Below are 24,440 nucleotides of genomic sequence, written 5' to 3'. Positions count from 1 at the left end.
AGCAGCTGATAAACACTAGAAGAACACAGCTCCGTCCATAGTGTAGTGGCCGCACGCCCAAACTGCAGGCGCAGCTCTGATAGACGGGAATGGGAGCCGCACCTGGAGGCAGACGATCAGCGCAAGAATGGAGAGGACATTAAAGGAAATCTCCCATCATCTCCCATCCTGATAAACACGCGACATTACTCATAGATCCCGGCACCGGGATGGTGGGATCTTCTTATATCTGTTATCCATGGCCTCCTTCCTTCTAATATCAACTTTTATAATTATGCTAATAAGCCAGAAAGGTGTAACCAGAGCTCTTCCGTGCTGTAGCTTCATGGGCTGTTACACTGTTACACACCCACTTCTTTCTGCTGTAATCTCACACAGTGGGAGGGTGAAGAGTTCCTGCACAGTGTAACAGCCTGTGAAGCTACTGCACAGAGTGGGTCTGGTAACTCCCCCAGGAGCCCTTTGGACTCATTCGCATATTAAGTTGATATTAGAAGGAAGGAACAAATATAAGAAGATCCCACAGTCCCGGTGCCGGGATCTATGAGTGATGTCCCGGGATTGTCAGGATGGAGTCTGATGGGAGATTTCTTTTCAGTATAAGAGCCTGGAAAAACCCTGTAAAAATTGGCGCCATCTAACTACAGATTAGGCCACGCCCTGGACAGGATCAATAAACCAATTGGCAGCTGGATATTATAAAAATGGACACAATACACAAGACAGATACATATTTTGGGGGTCAGTTGCTGCCAGTTTATCTGTATAATGTATTCGGCCCCAGTCGCAGCTTCGGGGTGTGTGATCCGATACTTTGTATACATTAATATCAAATATGGCAGAAAACAAGGTAACAAGTCTGATGTGTGGCGCCCTGCGTGTGATTGTGGCCGTGCTCGGTATTGCTCAGGTTACTTGAACATACGGAGCTGCAATATAAGACACAACCACAAGCTAACCTGCGGCGCTGTTCACTCAATGGATGGGGCCTCCACCAATCAGAACCCCCCTCACTGACCACGAATGGTCCCCATCACCTGTCACTAGAGGAGTCCTGGGCTACGAATGTACAACCCTCCAAATCCAGTAAAGACCAATGGCTGCACAGAGATGATGAGCGCGACACTTCGAGGTATTGTACATGAAGTAGATACGTAGAAAATGAGCTGCTGCCGTCACACAGGAAAAAAACCTAAAAAAATAGATCAATATAAAAATACTCGTCATCATTTCTCATGCTTCGTATAAAAAAAAGTAAAAAAAAAAGTAAAAAAAATGTTCGAGTCTCTGCAGAGAAGAAGGTGGATTAAAGCGTCGCTAGGTCGTTGTTCACAGTATCGGGTGAGGTTACAGCAGATGTGAGCGGCAGGTAGGGGGCGCCGGGTAGGTCTGCGGGGTGGTAGGTGGTGCAGACCATGCGGGTGCTTAGTCCTTAGTGACAGACTCCTCCCTGCGCCCCTGATGCTTATAGCCGGGGGTCTCCTATGGAGCTGCTCTGACACATTGCTCTTCGCTATTGCTAATGGAAGGTCACGTATCGCTCACGTCTTATTACATCTAAAACTATCTAATAAAAAGCTCTGAATCCCCTGCAGAAACCCAGAGATAAAGGATAAAGTTCTCCCTGCCTGCAGCCGCCACTAGGGGGAGCATCCTGTACACTACGCGTACAATCGCCTCCATATTATCGCAGGATGTAGTAGACACCATGACTGGTGATAACAGGCTGAAATGTTCCCCAATCAGGGGATTTGGGGGCCCTACGTCTACTGCTATCTATTGCATTGTATTGGCACGCCCTAGGGCTATCCCCGGAGACACAAACTGCCCGTAACGCCCCATTTATCGCCCTCCGCTCAGTATTTTCCTGGGTGTTGTGTGATGGTCCGGTACTTGCTCCGTTATTTCAGGGTAAGGACCAGTCCGGGTGGCTGAATGTTATATTGTGCTGCTTCGCCCACTTTGAGAAGACTCGTTTCTCGGTGATAAATCGGTGTCCCCCGTAAGGGGCGTTCTCATGGAGGATATATTCATCGCATTCATATCGGCCGGGCTCGTAGTAATGATATGGAACTTTCCGGAAGCCGTTTGTCCTACAACAGTAAAACATTGGTTATATTGGAACCAGCCAGGGATGTGCATGTTATAGTGGAGACCATGAGGCGGCTCTAGGGCCCTTATAGATTGGGGGCCCAGACTGGGTTGCCTGCACTTTGAGTGGAGGTCTGATGTATTGGGGGAGATGTGTAGTGAATGAGAATAGAAGGTTCTTACACTTCCTCCCACCTCAGCCCCCAATATGGTCTTCAAACCCCTTAAAGGGAATCTGCCACATGGCTACAGTATTACAAACCAATCACAATTACATACTGGTGTGTGCCCCCGAAACAGGATCCGATCCCTCCCTTCCATCTTCTGTTAGTTATCGCCAGCTCTCTGACTGTGGAGGGAGGAGGAGTGAATAATTAGCATAAGATGGAGCCAGAATGGGCTTCTGTGACATAGACAGGAGCCTTTGGGGCTCATTTGCATAATTTTAAAATACAATTTTTTTTTAGGCCATTTCAAGATAAAGGAATAGCAGCTCCCATTCCAGGGGACTCACGCCGGTGTGTAAGTGAGCTTGGGGTACAATACTGCATCCATGCGCTAGATTTCCTTCAAGGGTCTTTCCTTATATTAGTGATCTCACCTGCAGTAGGTATCATTGATCATTCCATACACGTGGATTCCCTCGCAGGCGTCCATAGCCAGGATCAGGGTGAACCAACCCGTGCTGAGGTATGATCCCGACTGCACCCTGCAAGACAAAGAAGTTGGGGTCAGGTGCTGCATGCTCCCTGTGTGCACTACCTGTACATAAGCCGGATATGATTTAACACCAGCAGCTGGCGCTCTCTCTATCTCTCTCTTACTCTCTCTCTCTCTATTTTTTGGGTACAGAGCAACAAATATCCAGAAAAATCATAAAGAGTAAAATGATAAAATTCTGTAGCGAGCACTAGGGGGAGCTCCTGAGCACACTGCATACCTTTATGTGCAATATAGATCTACACTCCCCCTAGTGGTGAGCGCAGATAATGACATTTACTTTAATTTACTCCACATTTTGATCTTCTGCTAAAATGAAATAAGTTTGTATTAAGCTTGTATCCGGGGCCGCGCTCCATCAGCTAATGCAGGGGGTGTGGATATGCTAATTTGGCTAATTTTATACCCAGAAATGCAAATATGCTACTCCTAGAAAAATATGGCACATGGGCTCCACTGCTGAGAGGTCTTGTGTGTGGACAGACTGGCAAAAGGGAATCATCCTAAAGCTGTGGGATCCTTAATAACATCCGGTCTCCGTCTCTTTGCTCCGTTTTATAGGCGCCGCCACAATGATAACGATGTAGTTGGAATTTTTTCTGTAGCCCGCCCCATTCCTGAGCAATCAGTGCTGTAAATTTTGGCACAAACTATGGTAATTAGGTTCTCAACTGTCAGGTGGGTGGGACCAGGCTTTCTGAACCCGCCCACTTGACAGTAGAGGACACATTTAAAGCATTGATTGCTCTGGACTGGTGACAGCTAGAGAAAAAATCCCAACTGAGCCGGAATCAGAGGATCGGAGCCGATTACAGGAGGGTAAAATTCGGAGTCGGTGAAGGTGGTGAATCGTCCACTTTAAATTTCACTGGTCCATAAGAAACAGACGCGGAGAAGAACAACGTGTCCCCCCGCAGAGGGTGGATGGTGGATTCCACGTTCCTGCACAGATACAATTTGTACTTTTCGTTGCGAGTCGGGAAGAGATGTTTTTCATTCCAGAATTTTTTTTAAAGTATTGCTTCAATCTACGAGCTGACGCGGCTGACACCCAATCTCGCCTGGAGGCCGCGGATCCGCAGGGAAATGGAGAAAATTCTATTAGTTTCTCGACCCGGGGTTTACAACATTCATTCTAAATGGAATCAGAATCCTACACATGAATAGGTAGAAATATGTCCCCAAAAGTGTCCTGTACCAATTACTGTGAGGAGAGGCGCAGCGCCGGCCCGGGGAGGGAATAAATTACATGCACCGCATGAGGCACCGATGTCAGGGGCCGCAGGGTTAATCACTCGCTGTGGAGACAAGATGGTGGAATAGGAAGAATTACAGGCGCAATAAAAGAAGATCTCAGGGAATTAAGAGGATAAGAAAATCCTGGAGGGGGGGGGGGGGGTCACATGATCTGGAGGGTTCATCTCTAATCTACAGGTCCTATGTATTCATCTGCAACATTGTATCTATATCATAATTCTGTCTCTATCTATTGTATTATCTCTCATAACTATCCACCTCATATCTATCTATCTACTTGTGTATAGCCTCGCCATGGGGGCCCGGACCTGTGTATAGCCTCACCATGGGGGCCCGGACTTGTGTATAGCCTCGCCATGAGGGCCCGGACCTGTGTATAGCCTCGCCATGAGGGCCCGGACCTGTGTATAGCCTCGCCATGAGGGCCCGGACCTGTGTATAGCCTCGCCATGAGGGCCCGGACCTGTGTATAGCCTCGCCATGAGGGCCCGGACCTGTGTATAGCCTCGCCACAGGGGCCCGGACCTGTGTATAGCCTCGCCATGAGGGCCCGGACCTGTGTATAGCCTCGCCATGAGGGCCCGGACCTGTGTATAGCCTTGCCACAGGGGCCCGGACCTGTGTATAGCCTCGCCATGGGGGCCTGGACCTGTGTATAGCCTCGCCATGGGGGCCCAGACCTGTGTATAGCTTCATCAGGGGGCCCGGACCTGTGTATAGCCTCGCCGCAGGGGCCAGACTTGTGTATTGCGTCCCCACGGGGGCCCGGACCTGTATATAGCCTCGCCGCAGGGGCCGGACTTGTGTATAGCCTCGGCGCAGGGGCCGGACTTGTGTCTAGCCTCGCCACAGGGGCCCGGACCTCTGTATAGCCTCATCAGGGGGCCTGGACCTGTGTATAGCCTCGCCACAGGGGCCCGGACTGGTGTATAGCCTCGCCACGTTGGCCCGGACCTGTGTATCGCCTCGCCACAGGGGCCCAGAACTGTGTATAGCCTCGCCACGGGGACCCGGACCTGTGTATAGCCTCGCCACAGGGGCCCAGAACTGTGTATAGCCTCGCCACGGGGACCCGGACCTGTGTATAGCCTCGCCACAGGGGCCCGGACCTGTGTATAGCCTCGCCGCAGGGGCCAGGACCTGTATATAGCATCGCCGCAGGGGCCGGACCTGTGTATAGCCTCGCCACAGGGGCCCGGACCTGTGTATAGCCTCGCCGCAGGGGCCCGTACGTGTATATAGCATCGCCGCAGGGGCCGGACTTGTGTATAGCCTCGCCGCAGGGGCCGGACTTGTGTATAGCCTCGCCAGGGGGGTCCAGACTTGTGTATAGCCTCGCCGCAGGGGCCGGACCTGTGTATAGCCTCACCACGGGGGCTCGGATGGGCATGAATTTTGTTCCAACTATTTTGCTCTTTTTCTATTTGTTATTTAATTAATTAATTGTTTCTCTAAAAATAAATGCTGTGCCCCCCCCACAACAAGAAACACGGGGCGGTCTCCATTGACGGCTGGTTTCATTTTAAAATTAGGATTTAAAATTTCTGGGTCAAGAGTCTGAATATTTTGGGCTTAGTTTACAAGTCCCTGCAGTCTAAGTGATGCAGAGTATCTACATATCTCACTACAACAGCTCGGCTCTGCTACATCCTCATCGTCCCGGTGACTTGTCTCACAGATTAACCTGAGACAGAACCGCAGTCTCAGCACAAACTGCGCGGGCGGCCGCCTCTGCCGGGGTGCAGCATGGTCAGCGCTAGTCAAACTGAATCCTCTTCACGATTAATATAACCAGAGTCAAGAAATACTAGAACCATAAATGGTGAGATCCGGGTAATGCCCAGCAAAATATTCATACTCTAGTTACATCCAAAGCTGCATTCAACACTCAAGATGAACAACGTGATGGAAACTTATAGACAGGGATTATCTGTGGCAATCCTCATACACCAATCCACATGGTCTGATAGGACTATGACTGCTATATCTGGTGCCAGATCTCATACACCAATCCACATGATCTGATAGGACTATGACTTCCATGTCTGGTGCCTGATCTCATACACCAATCCACATGGTCTGGTAGGACTATGACTTCCATGCCTGGTGCCAGATCTCATACACCAATCCACATGGTCTGGTAGGACTATGACTTCCATGTCTGATGCCAGATCTCATACACCAATCAACATGATCTGGTAGGACTATGACTTCCATGTCTGGTACTAGATCTCATACACCAATCCACATGATCTGGTAGGACTATGACTTCCATGTCTGGTGCCAGATCTCATACACCAATCCACATGGTCTGGTAGGACTATGACTTCCATGTCTGGTGCCAGATCTCATGCACCAATCCACATGATCTGGTAGGACTATGACTTCCATGGCTGGTGCCTGATCTCATACACCAATCCACATGGTCTGGTAGGACTATGACCTCCATGCCTGGTGCCAGATCTCATACACCGATCCACATGATCTGGTAGGACTATGACTTCCATGTCTGGTGCCTGATCTCATACACCAATCCACATGGTCTGGTAGGACTATGACTTCCATGTGTGGTGCCAGATCTCATACACCAATCCACATGGTCTGGTAGGACTATGACCTCCATGTCTGGTGCCAGATCTCATCCACCAATCCACATGGTCTGGTAGGACTATGACTTCCATGTCTGGTGCCAGATCTCATACACCAATCCACATGGTCTGATAGGACTATGACTGCTATATCTGGTGCCAGATCTCATCCACCAATCCACATGGTCTGGTAGGACTATGACTTCCATGTCTGGTGCCAGATCTCATACACCAATCCACATGGTCTGATAGGACTATGACTGCTATATCTGGTGCCAGATCTCATACACCAATCCACATGGTCTGGTAGGACTATGACTTCCATGTCTGGTGCCAGATCTCATACACCAATCCACATGGTCTGATAGGACTATGACTGCTATATCTGGTGCCAGATCTCATACACCAATCCACATGGTCTGGTAGGACTATGACTTCCATGCCTGGTGCCAGATCTCATACACCAATCCACATGGTCTGGTAGGACTATGACTTCCATGTCTGATGCCAGATCTCATACACCAATCAACATGATCTGGTAGGACTATGACTTCCATGTCTGGTACTAGATCTCATACACCAATCCACATGATCTGGTAGGACTATGACTTCCATGTCTGGTGCCAGATCTCATACACCGATCCACATGATCTGGTAGGACTATGACTTCCATGTCTGGTGCCTGATCTCATACACCAATCCACATGGTCTGGTAGGACTATGACTTCCATGTGTGGTGCCAGATCTCATACACCGATCCACATGATCTGGTAGGACTATGACTTCCATGTCTGGTGCCAGATCTCATACACCAATCCACATGGTCTGGTAGGACTATGACTTCCATGTCTGGTGCCAGATCTCATACACCAATCCACATGGTCTGGTAGGACTATGACTTTCATGTCTGGTGCCAGATCTCATACACCAATCCACATGGTCTGGTAGGACTATGACTTCCATGCCTGGTGCCAGATCTCATACACCAATCCACATGATCTGGTAGGACTATGACTTCCATGCCTGGTGCCTGATCTCATACATCAATCCACATGGTCTGGTAGGACTATGACTTCCATGTCTGGTACTAGATCTCATACACCAATCCACATGATCTGGTAGGACTATGACTTCCATGTGTGGTGCCAGATCTCATACACCAATCCACACGGTCTGGTAGGACTATGACTTCCATGTCTGGTACTAGATCTCATACACCAATCCACATGGTCTGGTAGGACTATGACTTCCATGTCTGGTGCCAGATCTCATACACCGATCCACATGGTCTGGTAGGACTATGACTTCCATGTCTGGTGCCAGATCTCATACACCAATCCACATGGTCTGGTAGGACTATGACTTCCATGTCTGGTGCCAGATCTCATACACCAATCTACATGATCTGGTAGGACTATGACATCCATGTCTGGTGCCAGATCTCATACACCAATCCACATGGTCTGGTAGGACTATGACTTCCATGTCTGGTGCCAGATCTCATACACCAATCTACATGATCTGGTAGGACTATGACATCCATGTCTGGTGCCAGATCTCATACACCGATCCACATGGTCTGGTAGGACTATGACTTCCATGCCTGGTGCCAGATCTCATACACCAATCCACATGGTCTGGTAGGACTATGACTTCCATGTCTGGTGCCAGATCTCATACACCGATCCACATGATCTGGTAGGACTATGACTTCCATGTCTGGTACTAGATCTCATACACCGATCCACATGGTCTGGTAGGACTATGACTTTCATGTCTGGTGCCAGATCTCATACACCAATCCACATGGTCTGGTAGGACTATGACTTCCATGTGTGGTGCCAGATCTCATACACCGATCCACATGATCTGGTAGGACTATGACTTCCATGTCTGGTGCCAGATCTCATACACCAATCCACATGGTCTGGTAGGACTATGACTTCCATGTCTGGTGCCAGATCTCATACACCAATCCACATGATCTGGTAGGACTATGACTTCCATGCCTGGTGCCAGATCTCATACACCAATCCACATGATCTGGTAGGACTATGACTTCCATGCCTGGTGCCTGATCTCATACATCAATCCACATGGTCTGGTAGGACTATGACTTCCATGTCTGGTACTAGATCTCATACACCAATCCACATGATCTGGTAGGACTATGACTTCCATGTGTGGTGCCAGATCTCATACACCAATCCACATGATCTGGTAGGACTATGACTTCCATGTGTGGTGCCTGATCTCATACACCAATCCACATGGTCTGGTAGGACTATGACTTCCATGTGTGGTGCCAGATCTCATACACCAATCCACACGGTCTGGTAGGACTATGACTTCCATGTCTGGTACTAGATCTCATACACCAATCCACATGGTCTGGTAGGACTATGACTTCCATGTCTGGTGCCAGATCTCATACACCGATCCACATGGTCTGGTAGGACTATGACTTCCATGTCTGGTGCCAGATCTCATACACCAATCCACATGGTCTGGTAGGACTATGACTTCCATGTCTGGTGCCAGATCTCATACACCAATCTACATGATCTGGTAGGACTATGACATTCATGTCTGGTGCCAGATCTTATACACCAATCCACATGGTCTGGTAGGACTATGACTTCCATGTCTGGTGCCAGATCTCATACACCGATCCACATGGTCTGGTAGGACTATGACTTCCATGCCTGGTGCCAGATCTCATACACCAATCCACATGATCTGGTAGGACTATGACTTTCATGTCTGGTGCCACATCTCATACACCAATCCACATGGTCTGGTAGGACTATGACTTTCATGTCTGGTGCCAGATCTCATACACCAATCCACATGGTCTGGTAGGACTATGACTTCCATATCTGGTGCCAGATCTCATACACCAATCCACATGATCTGGTAGGACCATGACTTCCATGTCTGGTGCCAGATCTCATACACCAATCCACATGATCTCAGTTCATGTCCTGCTCCTCTTCCCATCTCTCAGTTCTGGTCCTGCTCCTCTTCCCTCCTCTCAGTTCTGGTCCTGCTCCTCTTCCCTCCTCTCAGTTCTGGTCCTGCTCCTCTTCCCACCTCTCAGTTCTGGTCCTGCTCCTCTTCCCACCTCTCAGTTCTGGTCCTGCTCCTCTTCCCACCTCTCAGTTCTGGTCCTGCTCCTCTTCCCACCTCTCAGTTCTGGTCCTGCTCCTCTTCCCACCTCTCAGTTCTGGTCCTGCTCCTCTTCCCACCTCTCAGTTCTGGTCCTGCTCCTCTTCCCACCTCTCAGTTCTGGTCCTGCTCCTCTTCCCACCTCTCAGTTCTGGTCCTGCTCCTCTTCCCACCTCTCAGTTCTGGTCCTGCTCCTCTTCCCACCTCTCAGTTCTGGTCCTGCTCCTCTTCCCTTCTCTCAGTTCTGGTCCTGCTCCTCTTCCCATCTCTCAGTTTGGGTCCTGTTCCTCTTCCCATTTCTCAGTTCTGGTCCTGCTCCTCTTCCCATCTCTCAGTTCTGGTCCTGCTCCTCTTCCCATCTCTCAGTTTTGGTGCTGCTCCTCTTCCCATCTCTCAGTTCTGTTCCTGCTCCTCTTCCCTTCTCTCAGTTCTGGTCCTGCTCCTCTTCCCATCTCTCAGTTCTGGTCCTGCTCCTCTTCCCTTCTCTCAGTTCTGGTTCTGCTCCTCTTCCCATCTCTCAGTCCTGGTCCTGCTCCTCTTCCCACCTCTCAGTTCTGGTCCTGCTCCTCTTCCCATCTCTCAGTTCTGGTTCTGCTCCTCTTCCCATCTCTCAGTCCTGGTCCTGCTCCTCTTCCCTTCTCTCAGTTCTGGTCCTGCTCCTCTTCCCTTCTCTCAGTTCTGGTCCTGCTCCTCTTCCCATCTCTCAGTTCTGGTCCTGCTCCTCTTCCCATCTCTCAGTTTTGGTTCTGCTCCTCTTCCCATCTCTCAGTTCTGGTCCTGCTCCTCTTCCCACCTCTCAGTTCTGGTCCTGCTCCTCTTCCCTTCTCTCAGTTCTGGTCCTGCTCCTCTTCCCATCTCTCAGTTCTGGTCCTGCTCCTCTTCCCACCTCTCAGTTCTGGTCCTGCTCCTCTTCCCTTCTCTCAGTTCTGGTCCTGCTCCTCTTCCCATCTCTCAGTTCTGGTCCTGCTCCTCTTCCCATCTCTCAGTTCTGGTCCTGCTCCTCTTCCCATCTCTCAGTTCTGGTCCTGCTCCTCTTCCCACCTCTCAGTTCTGGTCCTGCTCCTCTTCCCATCTCTCAGTTCTGGTCCTGCTCCTCTTCCCATCTCTCAGTTCTGGTCCTGCTCCTCTTCCCATCTCTCAGTTCTGGTCCTGCTCCTCTTCCCTTCTGTCAGTTCTGGTCCTGCTCCTCTTCCCATCTCTCAGTTCTGGTCCTGCTCCTCTTCCCATCTCTCAGTTCTGGTCCTGCTCCTCTTCCCTTCTGTCAGTTCTGGTCCTGCTCCTCTTCCCATCTCTCAGTTCTGGTCCTGCTCCTCTTCCCTTCTGTCAGTTCTGGTCCTGCTCCTCTTCCCATCTCTCAGTTCTGGTCCTGCTCCTCTTCCCATCTCTCAGTTCTGGTCCTGCTCCTCTTCCCTTCTTTCAGTTCTGGTCCTGCTCCTCTTCCCATCTCTCAGTTCTGGTCCTGCTCCTCTTCCCTTCTCTTAGTTCTGGTCCTGTTCCTCTTCCCATCTCTCAGTTCTGGTCCTGCTCCTCTTCCCATCTCTCAGTTCTGGTCCTGCTCCTCTTCCCATCTCTCAGTTATTTCGGTCTCGTTCCTCTTCCCATCTCTCAGTTATTTCGGTCTCGTTCCTCCCGGCACTTCCCCCTGTAAAGTTTAAGTGCGCGGCTGTGACTTGAGGCCATTATGGGCTCTTCTGGAGAAGGTTTATTGATATGCCCTTTCTGGTGTCAATTTCCATCACGCTCACGGCTCGGGGCGGCTCAGGCTCCGCTGTATTTACTTACTTACATGAATCACGGCAAACAGCAAGACATATTTCCTCTGCGCCGCTCTGGGCCGGCCGGATTATCTATCAAGAGCGGCACAACACTGTCCTTACTCCTCAGCCGCGCCATTCATCATAGATACATAGGTGGCCTCCAACCTGCTGCAGAGCGGGGACATACACAAGATCCCCACAGCCGCAGGATGGGAGTTGTAGTTCATATTGTGTAATCATCCATCAATCATAATACACAATAGTAATGAACCATCTGGATTCCGGCTGAGAATTAAAAAAAAAAGGTATGAAAATTATATAAGATATGTTTTCTGACTATAAGACGCACCCCAGATTTAGTCATCCAAAAAAATGAAAAATATATTTGACACCAATTAAAAAGCTTCACACACAAACACAGTGCATGCTCTGCTACATCCATACAGTCACATACACACAGCTCTGCTACATCCATACAGTCACATATACACATAGCTATGCTACATCCATACACACATATACAGTCACAGCTGTGCTACATCCATACACTCACACAGAGACATAGCCATGCTACATCCATACACTCACATACACAGCTCTGCTACTTCCATACACTCACATACTCACAGCTGTGCTACATCCATACATACAGTGATCGGATACATCCCTTCACACACACACTAATCTGCTACATCCATTAACTCACACACCAGCTCTGCTACATCCATGATTCTGCCATCAGTCAGGGTGACAGTAGGGTGAGGTGCAGAGGCTGCTCCCCAGGACAGCGGTTTAGGGGGGGTCTGTCAGCGCTGGATCCTCCTGACTTTTGGACTACAAGACGCAGGCACTTTTTAGAAAGATTATTTCCTGCAAAAAGTGCATCTGATAGTCTGAAAAATATTGCATTTTCTTTTAAAAATTCTCAAATAAAAATATGTACGTCTCCGGTACCACAAGATATTCCTGGTTCTATCAATGCAGAGGAAATGCTGTGAGATTCCTGCTCGGGAAATCATTGCTTTAGCAGAGATGAACTTCCTGTATGTTTCTAGAAAACAGGAAGTAACGAGGAGCGGAGACTCCGCCTCTGTGACTCCAACTGGCAGGAAACGGCAAGAGGTGAATATTTGGGAATTCTCATTTGCATATACACAATAAACACTCCTCTGCACACAGGACATAGGTCTTGCTTATGGTGCAGGACATGTCGCCTATTAGGTTCTATATGTTCAGATCTGACCCGGAGTCTGAAGGTTCCCTTTAAATCCAAAGAAGATAAATTGGTAGATGACGGAGACTCCCCCCCCCCGCCCCCCGGAAACCTCACAAATCCCATATATAAGACTCCTCGCTATAACTCAATACCACGCATTAGTGTAATGTAACTACTGACACTTCCAGGGGGAGACGGATTCAGCAGAAAAGGTAAAATACGAGGAGAAAACACACAATAAATAAACGGGAGAAAAGGTTCATCGTCTCTTATCATCGTCTCCTCCGATAAATGTCATCAGGATCATTTACAAGCGGGAATAATAACGAGCATCTACCGGCGGAGCCTGGGGGGGCAGGGGGGACCCATAAACCATGGAGGGAAAATAGGGTTACGTTTTTAGAAGTTATGTCCCTTCTGTGTGAGAAATTAAACGGCAGATATTAGGAGGGGGTCACCCAGAGTCCCCAAAGTCAGAACTGCTTAAAGGGAAATGTCCCATCAGAATCCATCCTGATAATCCCGGGACATTCCTCATAGATCCAGGCACCGGGACTGTGGGATCTGCTTATATCTGTTATCCATGGCCTCCTCCCTTCTAATATCAACTTTTATAATTATGCTAATGAGCTTGAAGGGCTCCTGAGGGTGTTACCAGAGCTGCTCCATGCTGTAGCTTCACAGGCTGTTACGCTGTGCAGGAGCACTTCCCCCCTCCCACTGTGTGACATTACAACAGGCAGAGGGAGGGGGAAGTGCTGAGGGTGCAGGAGGAGAACAGACTGAGCACAGAGGGGCTCTAGATAGATAAATAGATTGTGACGTCCGTGCCTGAACGTCGCTCTATCTGCAGTTGGTGGAATATATGGTGTTTATTTGTGTGTGAACTGTGGCTTATTCTTGTGTTTGGATTAACTGAGCCACACCCGGCTCCTTGCATTTCTGTCCTGCGCAGCAAGGGTTACTAGCTTGATGGACAGTTCCCCAGTGTCCTGCTGGAGGCGTGTCCGGGATCGGCTTTATATACCTGTCTGCTCCCATCTTACCTGGCTGCTTATTTTGAGTCTGACCTGTGTATACTTGCTTGATCTTGACCTGACCTGTGTATATCCCGCCTGTACCTGTATCCATCAGGCTTGCTGGTTATTTTGAGTCTTGTCTTACCTGTGTTTCTAGTTCAGTTTTATCTGTCTCCGTTTGTCTGCCTGTATCTGTACCTGATCTGTATATTACCCGCTTGACCTTGATCTTGTCCTGACCTGTGTATAACCCGCCTGTACCTGTACCTGGATCTGACCTGTGTATATCCCGCCTGTTCCTGTATCTGGATCTGACCTGTGTATATCCTGCCTGTACCTGTACCTGGATCTGACCTGTGTATATCCTGCCTGTACCTGGATCTGACCTGTGTATACCCTGCCTGTACCTGTACCTGGATCTGACCTGTGTATAACCCGCCTGTACCTGTACCTGGATCTGACCTGTGTATATCCCGCCTGTTCCTGTATCTGGATCTGACCTGTGTATATCCTGCCTGTACCTGTACCTGGATCTGACCTGTGTATATCCTGCCTGTACCTGGATCTGACCTGTGTATACCCTGCCTGTACCTGTACCTGGATCTGACCTGTGTATAACCCGCCTGTACCTGTACCTGGATCTGACCTGTGTATACCCCGCCTGTACCTGTACCTGGATCTGACCTGTGTATAACCCGCCTGTACCTGTACCTGGATCTGACCTGTGTATACCCCGCCTGTACCTGTACCTGGATCTGACCTGTGTATATCCTGCCTGTACCTGGATCTGACCTGTGTATACCCTGCCTGTACCTGTACCTGGATCTGACCTGTGTATAACCCGCCTGTACCTGTACCTGGATCTGACCTGTGTATATCCCGCCTGTTCCTGTATCTGGATCTGACCTGTGTATATCCTGCCTGTACCTGTACCTGGATCTGACCTGTGTATATCCTGCCTGTACCTGGATCTGACCTGTGTATACCCTGCCTGTACCTGTACCTGGATCTGACCTGTGTATAACCCGCCTGTACCTGTACCTGGATCTGACCTGTGTATACCCCGCCTGTACCTGTACCTGGATCTGACCTGTGTATAACCCGCCTGTACCTGTACCTGGATCTGACCTGTGTATATCCTGCCTGTACCTGGATCTGACCTGTGTATACCCTGCCTGTACCTGTACCTGGATCTGACCTGTGTATAACCCGCCTGTACCTGTACCTGGATCTGACCTGTGTATACCCCGCCTGTACCTGTACCTGGATCTGACCTGTGTATAACCCGCCTGTACCTGTACCTGGATCTGACCTGTGTATACCCCGCCTGTACCTGTACCTGGATCTGACCTGTGTATACCCTGCCTGTACCTGTACCTGGATCTGACCTGTGATTATCTGCCTGAAGACCCGTCTATATCTGTTGTTTTGTCCTTGTCTCAGTCCTGTGTTTGTATTCTGTTACCAGTGTGATCACTGACCTATACCTGTATTCCGGTTACCTGTCCTCTCCAGCATCCAGCAGCTGCCAGACGAAGTAAGTGTCCCCTGTCCTGTTGTAGGGTCACTCAGGGACTGTCAGTTAGTGGCGGTTCATCAGCGTTAGGCAGGACCTTAGCCCGCAGGGACGTCGCAGGGTGAGTTCCCACCACTTACCTAGTCTGACAGCAAGCGCCAAGCCTGGTTGTGGTTGCGCGTTTGCTGGACAGGTACTGACATAGATAGAAAGATACTCCAGGTATATGTAGATATGAGATAGATGCAAAGATTATCTGAATGATGTAAAGATACATATTAAATAGACAGACAGATCAGAATGTGGATAGATGTCCCGATATCTGGAATCAGTGGGTGCCCCCTCCGCGCCTCCTCGCTCATCATTCCATAGGTGACATGTAAGTGCCTGATCTCTCCTGGTAGATGTCACCACTAGGGGGCGCTCTTTGTCCAGTGGACATAACATGGGGCCTGATCCCCTCAGTATGGAGCCGTCCCCCCTGTCTCCTCTCTGTGACACCCGCGGCCACGTGTGGCCTGGTCCACCATATCCCTCGAGGGCTCATTCTGCGCAATCATCAGTCTGTGAGTTTTACACAAACATCTTTTACTTGATTTTCTTAGAATTCCCATAATCAGGATTCGCTGTCCGCAGACGGGTAAACGCGTCGATTCCTGTTATGTGCAGAGGAACAGAATTATAATTGGAAAATAAAGTCACTTTTCCCCCGGGAGCAAAATGCCAGATCCGAGAAAACTCCGGAACCATCAGTTTTACCGACTCCTGGAAATCTGATGTTACCCGCAGCTTCCCGATCCCTCCCCTCATTATAGGAGCATTATCCCCTCCGCCAGCGACCCGCAGCCCCCCAGGCACGAGGCTCCAGGTTATATCCACACATTCATCTCCTCTATTTTTAGGGGAAGAAATAACATTTTATTACTAATGTATTTTACATAAAAAAAAGCAAAATGAAGAAATGGCGACTCCTGCAGCGACACATTGTAGCGAAGAAGCGACTTCTTGTTATGTCTGTAATAGATAACTGATACATTGGGGTTCATTAATCAAGGGCTCCGCGGCTGCACTTTCGTCCTGTTTCCCGACTTTTTCCGTTTTGCAACGAATTCCGCCGGGATTTTGGCACATGCGATCGGATTTTGGCGACGGCTTTCACACGACAGAAATCGGGGGGGAATGGCCATCGGAAAACCATATGGTTTCGGAAAAACCGTGGAATTTAAAAAACGAATTGCGTCGCAAAATCAATCACTCACATGCACCGGGAATTGGTTGGTGAACTCCGGCAGACCTCGGCGCAGCAGCGACACCTGGTGGACATTGGGCGCAAGACCTTAGTGAATCCCTGCAGACCCGAATCCTCGTCGGAGAACCAGGGAGAGGCTCTGGTATTTGCCCTGAGAGCCCTTCTGGCTCATTAGCATAATTATAAGAGCTGATATTAGAAGGAAGGAGGCCATGGATAACAGATATAAGAAGATCCCACAGTCCCGGTGCCTGGATCTATAATGTCCCTGGTTTCTCAGGATGGATTCTGATGGGACATTTCTATGGAGGGAGTAGTCCTTAAGTGGCACATAGGACCTGCTGCCCGTTACGGGTCGTCTGCCCGTCGCTTTGATTACTTTATAGAAATTCTGGAGAGTCCATCCAATCCTGAACAATGATGTGGAAAGTCCGGATAGCAGCAATTCATTGTGTGCCCCAGAGTAAAGGGTGAAACTCCTCGCCTTGTCCCCGGTCCGTGCTGCGGCCGATATGTATTCTCCGCACTTATAGGGTTTGAATAAGGTAATTTACGCTGTAGAAGTTATCGCCACTGGGGCCTGATAACGCTCCGCGTCAAGGTCATCCATTGCTGGTCACTCAATAGACGGCACGTAGGACGGAGATAAAACGCGTTGGTCCCCCCCACCCCTGCGGTGAGACGTAGGGGGCATCTATCACGACACAAAGCTCTTACACACAGAATATTTTTGCGATGCTTTGATGTAATTCCGCTCCATCGTCCTCCATTCTCCGGAGATGAAAAGACTCCAGTCCTTCAGGAGCGAATACACGGATCTTCACTCTGCTAAAAATAAATGGAAAACTCCCCTCCATGTAAAAGAGATAAAGCGGAAACCTCCTCCTTCACATTGCGTCCTGGCACGACTCTGCGCCGCCCCAGATTTCATTATCTACAGGAGCCTGGGAAGACGCAAATATTGATAGAACACCGCGATTAACGTTTTATTGTGATTCCGACGCGTTCTGGAAAACATCCCTTTAACATCTGCACTTTCTCGTTACAGACAGCGGAACAATTACAAAATATCAAGAAAGAGAAACATTATCGTATAATATCACATTCCGAGGGAGCGCGAGGCCTGGGAATGATAGACGTGTAATAGCAGTTTTATTATGAACATATTTTCATTTTTTTTTATAATTTTATGCTGCATATAAAGCGGATACAGAAGAAGTACACGAGGTTCTCACACTTATTAGTGGAGCGCACATAATACGTGGCCATTTCATCACTTTTACCGCTTTACTGTGTAGGCTAGGACAGAGTATGTCATTTCATTACTAAAACTAAGGGATTGGTGGGTTCGCTGCTACAAAGACCCAGTAGTGGATTATAATACAGGCGGTTTAGGCGGTAACCCAGGGCCCAAGCGTTCTAAGGGGCCCATGGCCACCCAAACCACCCACCAAATTTTATACTGAGAAGGACCTTCACCCATGAAATCCTTGTACATCTGCTCCATGCTCTCAATACACATGTACACAAGAGCCATTTCAGGACCTTTGAAGGTCCTGAAACCACAGATTGAAAGCAGCAGAAGGGCCTCATCCTCCATCCCCCAAGACGCTGATTCTAGTACCAGATGTAGGAAGTGACCCCAGACTTGTAGGGGCCATAATATTCCTACACCCCAGGGCAGACTTATCTTCCCCTGCAGATACCTGCATGGTTAAAAGGTAGAAACCAGGAAGGTCATGTAGACAGGACCCTTAGCAGAGCCCCAAGCCCAATTGTTTATTGTGTAAATCGGACCAATAGGAGCCAAACAGGAAGAAGTAGTTCAAACGGAGGCGGCCAGTCTCACCAGTCTCTCCTCCTCCATCGGTTGGTGCTTGAACCCGATGAAGAGGGAAGTTCTCAATTAAATCATGAAAAATAGACCTTTGATGGACCCAACCTCTATTTGAACTCCTATTTCCCGATTTTTTCAAATATCCAATAACCTCCTCCTATATGAATTGCACTGATGCCACCTACATTACAGGCTTATATATAGCCTCATAGCCCTTCACCCTCAGGGGAAATGGGCCACTTGGGTGCTAATTATTAGTTTGGCCAAAATGAGGGTGTCTGTTTTTATGTCTAAGCTTTTGGATTGGTTATGTGACATGGGGTGTCTTCAACCCCTTAAATGTAACATACATATATTCAGGTTCACACTGGATGGAGGAGGACACACAATAGGCTGGCATTTTTATTTTCCGGCTTTACTGTGTAGGCTAGGACAGGGTAAGCAGAGCAACTTCATTGACAAACATTGATAAAGTGATTGGTGGGTTCCCTGCAACAAAGACCAGATCTCTACATAAGCAATCAAAGGTTGAAGGACCCTTACGAGTGCCCCAAAGCCAAAGTGGTTATGTCATCCGATACTCGGAAAAATCAGACAGAAGGGAAGAAGGAGTCATTAATTACTGAACAAGACTTGATACTGACTGATAAGACTCTGTAGGCAGCCGCCAACTCGACTCCTGGTCTCCAGCGTAGGGAGTGAGCGACACTTTTTGGAGACTGTATTCATACATGGACAATCTTCTGTCCATCAAAAGAGACATCTAAAGAATATCCTTTACATGCTAAGTAGATACCGGTCCCATGGCAGGTAGTTAATCCTCAGTCCCCATGATGCTAATGTAAGGAGCCAGATAAGTATTCCTTATGCCTTTCTACAGTAACACTGGCAAGTTGCCTCTCCAGACGCTATTGGTGTTTGTCCTAACATCCCTGACCTTGGCTCTTACTTGTTGCTTCTTACCCTTTCTCTGGTGCTCCACTTACATTGAGACCACTTTAAAAGGTAGTGACCTGGTGGGTTCCCTGCAACAACGACCAGATACCTGCATAGGAGCTAAAAGGGGAAAACTAGGAAGGCTTTGTAGACATCACCCCAATGGCAAACTGGTTACAGACTGGGCACAGCGGGTCTACTGCCCACTTACTGTGACATAGGTAGAACTCAATGTGCTCATTTGGTTATTTCCAACCTCTGAAGTCTCTGAACAGCTGATCCGTATTCAGATTTCTAGTGAAACATGGACTTACAAAAAAACGGTATCCACACCCTGAGGCCGATACAAATAAAAGTGTCGATCATTAGAATCCTGTGATCCCGGGGTCCTTGTCCTATAAATGAGTCACATCAAGGCATCTTTAGGGTTAATAATTAGCTCCTTACGGTTAGTTTATCGCTCTTGTTGACACTTAAGTTCTAACACGAGGGGCCGGAAACGAGTTAAGACGTAATATTGATTATGTTTAATGTCAACTTTATTGATGGCATCTAGAAGGAGCGTCAGGACACCGTCATCTATTAAAGTCATTCCCCTTATAATTACTGACTAACGAGTAATTAATCATGACCTAGAGATCTGATCCGAATAAGCTCCAGCGCCATCTATAAGCCGCATCCGTGCCCGGTTATGTCTGTAACGCTCATGTAATGCTTTATGTATGGTTATAGGTTATAGGTCATATTAGCCCAAACCTTTGCATCGAGAATTACCCCAAACCAGCTACAAATGTTGATTTTGGAGCAAATTGATATGAATCTTCCTGGACATAGTATCAGCCAAGGAATATTTGATCTACCTCTTTATAATCCCCCATAACGCAGCACAAATCACGTATTACTTCCATTATAACAATCCCAGAAGATGAATAAAGAACATCCCATCCTTAAAGGTGAAGATCATGGATCATAGAAGTCCAAGTGGCAAAACCCAAATATTTGTGCAAACTGTTTCCAACTGGAGATGAACGGACCCAACATTCCCAATCAAGTCCGGCCTCGCGACCCAAAGCCAGTCCAGCAAATTGGAGCCCCATGGCAACTATTCAAGCCTGTGACTGGCCAGAGGGACACCTCTCGTGGCTATGGACGTCAATTTGCCGGATTGACTGTTTGGCCACCAATCCTGCAATATATTTTGGTTGCGAAGCCGAACCCCAACGTGGGGTCCGCTCATCTCTGTGAACACCGTTACACAATAAAATATGAAAAATCACTGGTGCTTCATCGTTTAGGTTCTGTCTTCATTCATCTGTAGGTGGACAATGTAATATATGGAAATAAGAGTCTAAAACAGTGGGGACCCCAAGTTATAGAACCCCTCTATGGGACCCATGTGGCCTAATAGCAGATATGGAAATGGCGGCTTCTACAAGACAAACCCGATGAAATGTAATTGTGGCTTCGGAGTATTAGAGAAGATTCATGTCACTGACATCCATAGAAGAAGCAGCCGGTGCCGGGTGCAGCCGCGCGCTCAGCACTGAGTGATACGTAGCTGCAGGCTAAATACTTAATGTCGTGTCTCCACCTTTGCGTTCCTAAATCATCTATACCACAGAACATATAGCTGCGGGGAAGAGTCCTGTGATATTTGCTGGATTATTCACATGAATGGATTGTGTTTACACCGGGTGTAATGGCGGATCCAGGCGCTCTACCTGCTCCGTAAGGCGAAAGTGTTACCTGGAGCAATTACGGAATTATCTTCCCCGACTTCCTGAATGGCCAGAACACATGACATTACCATGGAGAGATAAGAAGCTTCTACACACCACTGCTACCCAGCAATCCGAAGGAAATCTGGAGAAATTCCACTGGTTGTATCTTCCAGAGAAAGCGGAAATTATGGCTGATTCTGGATATCGAGGAGACACCAACAAAAGATCGGCTTGGGTCAACCATAAAGCGTAGGGGTAGTATATATATATATATACTGAATAAATCAGTGGCTAAAATATATATCACCTGTAATACATGCAAACTACACACCATTACTGAGCAGGTCCCACTTGCCATCGAGGCTTTGCCTCCATAGGACCTTTGCATGGTCCTGTGTTATCTGGCACTAAGATAACAAATCCTTCAAGTTCTGAATGATTTCAGGTGCGGTCTCCATGGGCAGACTTATCAGTCCCAACATCCCACCGGCGCTCAAATGGAACCAAAACGAGAGTGTCCCAGTAATGACCTGACCTAATGTTCTATAAAAGATGCCCAAAAGTAGAAGTGCCCTCGAACAACGAGCCTAATGCTTAGTAACATGAAATGCTAGAAGACTCTTCTGTGCCGGGGGCTCTGCAAGATGTTGGAGCAGCCATGATAACATCAGGTCACCGGTCTATCTCCTCCCGCAGGCTACACGTAGTCTATGTCCCACAAAGATGAACCGGCTCCCAAGATCCATATAATATATCATCTTGAAACGGATGCCGATCTACTTAGGGCTCATCAATGGTCCATGTGTTGATAACTATTAAGTGGCGACAAATGCCTATTGTAATGTTAGAACCAATAGAGTAGATGCCAACTTTGGCTATTCCCTTGTGATGCACGGATGGGCACAGGCCTTTGGCTTCACTTGAGTCGTGATACAGAAGATGCAGGGGCTTTAGGAGGCCCAAAAGGTGTCTCTTCATACAAAGAGCCGAGCACTATAAGCAATGCATCATACGGGACCGGATTCACATCCTGTACTGGGGCCCTACAACACCATGTTATATCTCTGGCACAGGCTGCCGCAGATACTGTTAGGCTTCCCTGAAGCAGGGCACACATTCATTTCGTACCAATTTACCTTGGCCTCGGCTTTGCTGTTTTGCTAGTTGGCCTTTGCTTGTTATATGTTGTCTGGCACAGAGGTCATAGATATTTCTGTATTTGGTGGAATAACCGGACCCCAGCTTGTTGGTGACCCCCCTGATACTGAGTTCATAAAAACTTTTCTTTGGCTGTGGGAATAAACGGACCTTGGGTTGTTTGCAGGACCCTGGTTCTGATATCATAGATATCTTGGGGAATTAACTATGATTGGGTGGCTTTGGGACTCTTTGGCATTGAGGTCATAGTTATGGCTTTAGTTCAGGGACTAAGTTGGCCTTGTCTTGTGTTTGGGCCGACTGGCACTGAGGTCACAGATATTTCTGTAGTTGGCTGAATGACTGCACCTCGGCTTGTTGTCGGGCCCTCTGACACTGAGGTCTTGAATTTTCCTTTTGTTGGAGGAATAAGTTGATCTTGGGTTTTTGGCAAGCCGATCATAGGTCATAGATGTTCCTTTAGTTATGTGTATATCTTATCCTTGGGATGTTGTTGAACCCTTTGGCACTGAGGCAATAGATCTGCCTTTAGTTGAGGGACTCAGTTTTGACCTTGGCTATCGAGCACTTTGGCACTGAGGTCATGGATATTTATTTAGCTAAATAACCTTGGTTAAATGAAATTTGGCCAAATAACCTTAACTTGATTTGATGTTGAACCCTCTGAGGTCATGGATATTCCTTTAGCTGGAGGAATAAGTTGACCTTGGGTCTTTGGAAAGTCGAAAGGCACCTAAGTCCATGGTGTTCCTTTAGTGATGTGTTTAACCCAATCTTGTGTTGTTATCGAGTCCCTGTCACATACCTTTTCCTATTAGCTGTGGGAATAACTTGTTGGCACCAGGTCTCTGGGACCCGGCACGATTGGCAGCCCCCTACTCTGAGCTAATCCACAGGTGATAGGTTCCTATAAAGCCAATTTGCTATTTACTGAAGAGTTAAGGAGCTGCGAGCCTGATGTGTGAATGCATAATCCCCAGAATGTTAATCCTGAAGATTTAGGAAGACTCAGTAATCTCATAAACATCTTAAGATAGGAAATGTTACATATAATCCGGTGTGACCTCGGAGCGGAGGATTGTGACACGAGGCCCGGCGGTGCTAAATCACTCCATAATAGACCCCGTTCCAATCTGTGCCGCTCATAGATCCATCTCTGATCTCTCCTCCAAATAGACCGCTTATTAGTGATGGAAATAAATCCTCCTGAATAATGGATACAGATATGTATGAGGCTCCGTCTTCTCAGAAATTACGGCTTATTTTACTCCCGGCTCTTATCGTACAACCCGAAAGGTCATCTCCTGGCGGATGGGGAGGGCGGGGAATGCGCGGCATATTTATCTCACGAAAAAAACAACTATTTTATTGTTAGCAAAAAAAAATGTCCTGATGGATTTTGTGTCTTGGATTTCTCGCTCTAAAGAACAAAAGAATCACTGGTAAGTCCAGGGCCGCGAGCGAGGGTCACGACGAAAGAGCGATTTCCCATAAGGGGGCTGTTATTTGCAAGAATTCTAACAGTCACCCACAAATTTGTCTGACTTGTATGTATTACTCTGAGGGCAAAAACTTACGACTTTAGGGGGTTTTCCTGAAATTCAGAACGCAGGTTTTTTTAAATAAAAGTGAGTCCTCCATAGCTCCAGTGGTGGCTCTCTCATTACAAACACTTATATCCTCTTGGGAAATTCCTTTATTTTTCATTTCCTGTGTAATCGGGGGCATTAGATGCCACCAGTGACCTCTGTGGTGTCGAATCTCTTAATGGGAACCTACTACCACGATTCTACCTATAAAGGTAGATCGGGAATGGGACGTGAGGAGAGACCTTTTTAGATCTTATCCTCACGTCCCGGCTATCTCTTAGAAAACTTTGTAGCGCTGATATGTAAATTTTGTTAAGCGGCTACTGGGGCGTGGAGTAGCAAAACATGAGGCTACACGTCGCGGCTACTCCACGCCCCAGTAGCCTATTTTCTCCTCCTACCATTTCATCTTCGGCCCTCGTCCGAGTACCCGGCGTTCTGTGGCGTTCTGCGCATGCGTAGTAGCTCCAGCCTTGGAGCTATGGTCGCGCAGCCGCAGGCCTGCGTTCAGCGCATGCGCAGAACACCGGGTACACAGACGAGGGCCGAAGATGAAATGGTAGGAGGAGAAAATAGGCTACTGGGGCGTGGAGTAGCTGCGACGTGTAGCCTCAAGTC

At 48.1% G+C, this 24,440-nt stretch overlaps 1 protein-coding gene across 2 annotated transcripts in view; it reads right to left on the bottom strand.

The window, feature by feature from the left end:
* Positions 1–233: 233 nt before the first annotated feature.
* ST6GALNAC3 (ST6 N-acetylgalactosaminide alpha-2,6-sialyltransferase 3) overlaps positions 234–24,440 on the bottom strand; it is a 247,921-nt gene continuing 223,714 nt past the window's right edge. For both annotated transcript variants that reach the window (XM_072126955.1, XM_072126957.1), the window contains 2 exons: positions 2,693–2,800; positions 234–2,093 (listed from right to left, as the gene is read on the bottom strand). In XM_072126955.1, coding sequence (XP_071983056.1) covers positions 1,907–2,093; positions 2,693–2,800 — 295 coding nt within the window. In that variant the 3' untranslated portion in view covers positions 234–1,906. The remainder of the gene's footprint in view (positions 2,094–2,692; positions 2,801–24,440) is intronic.

The sequence above is a fragment of the Engystomops pustulosus genome, chromosome 10, assembly GCF_040894005.1.
Source record: "Engystomops pustulosus chromosome 10, aEngPut4.maternal, whole genome shotgun sequence".
Classification (NCBI taxonomy): domain Eukaryota; kingdom Metazoa; phylum Chordata; class Amphibia; order Anura; family Leptodactylidae; genus Engystomops; species Engystomops pustulosus.
This window is presented reverse-complemented; position numbering and strand designations above follow the sequence as displayed.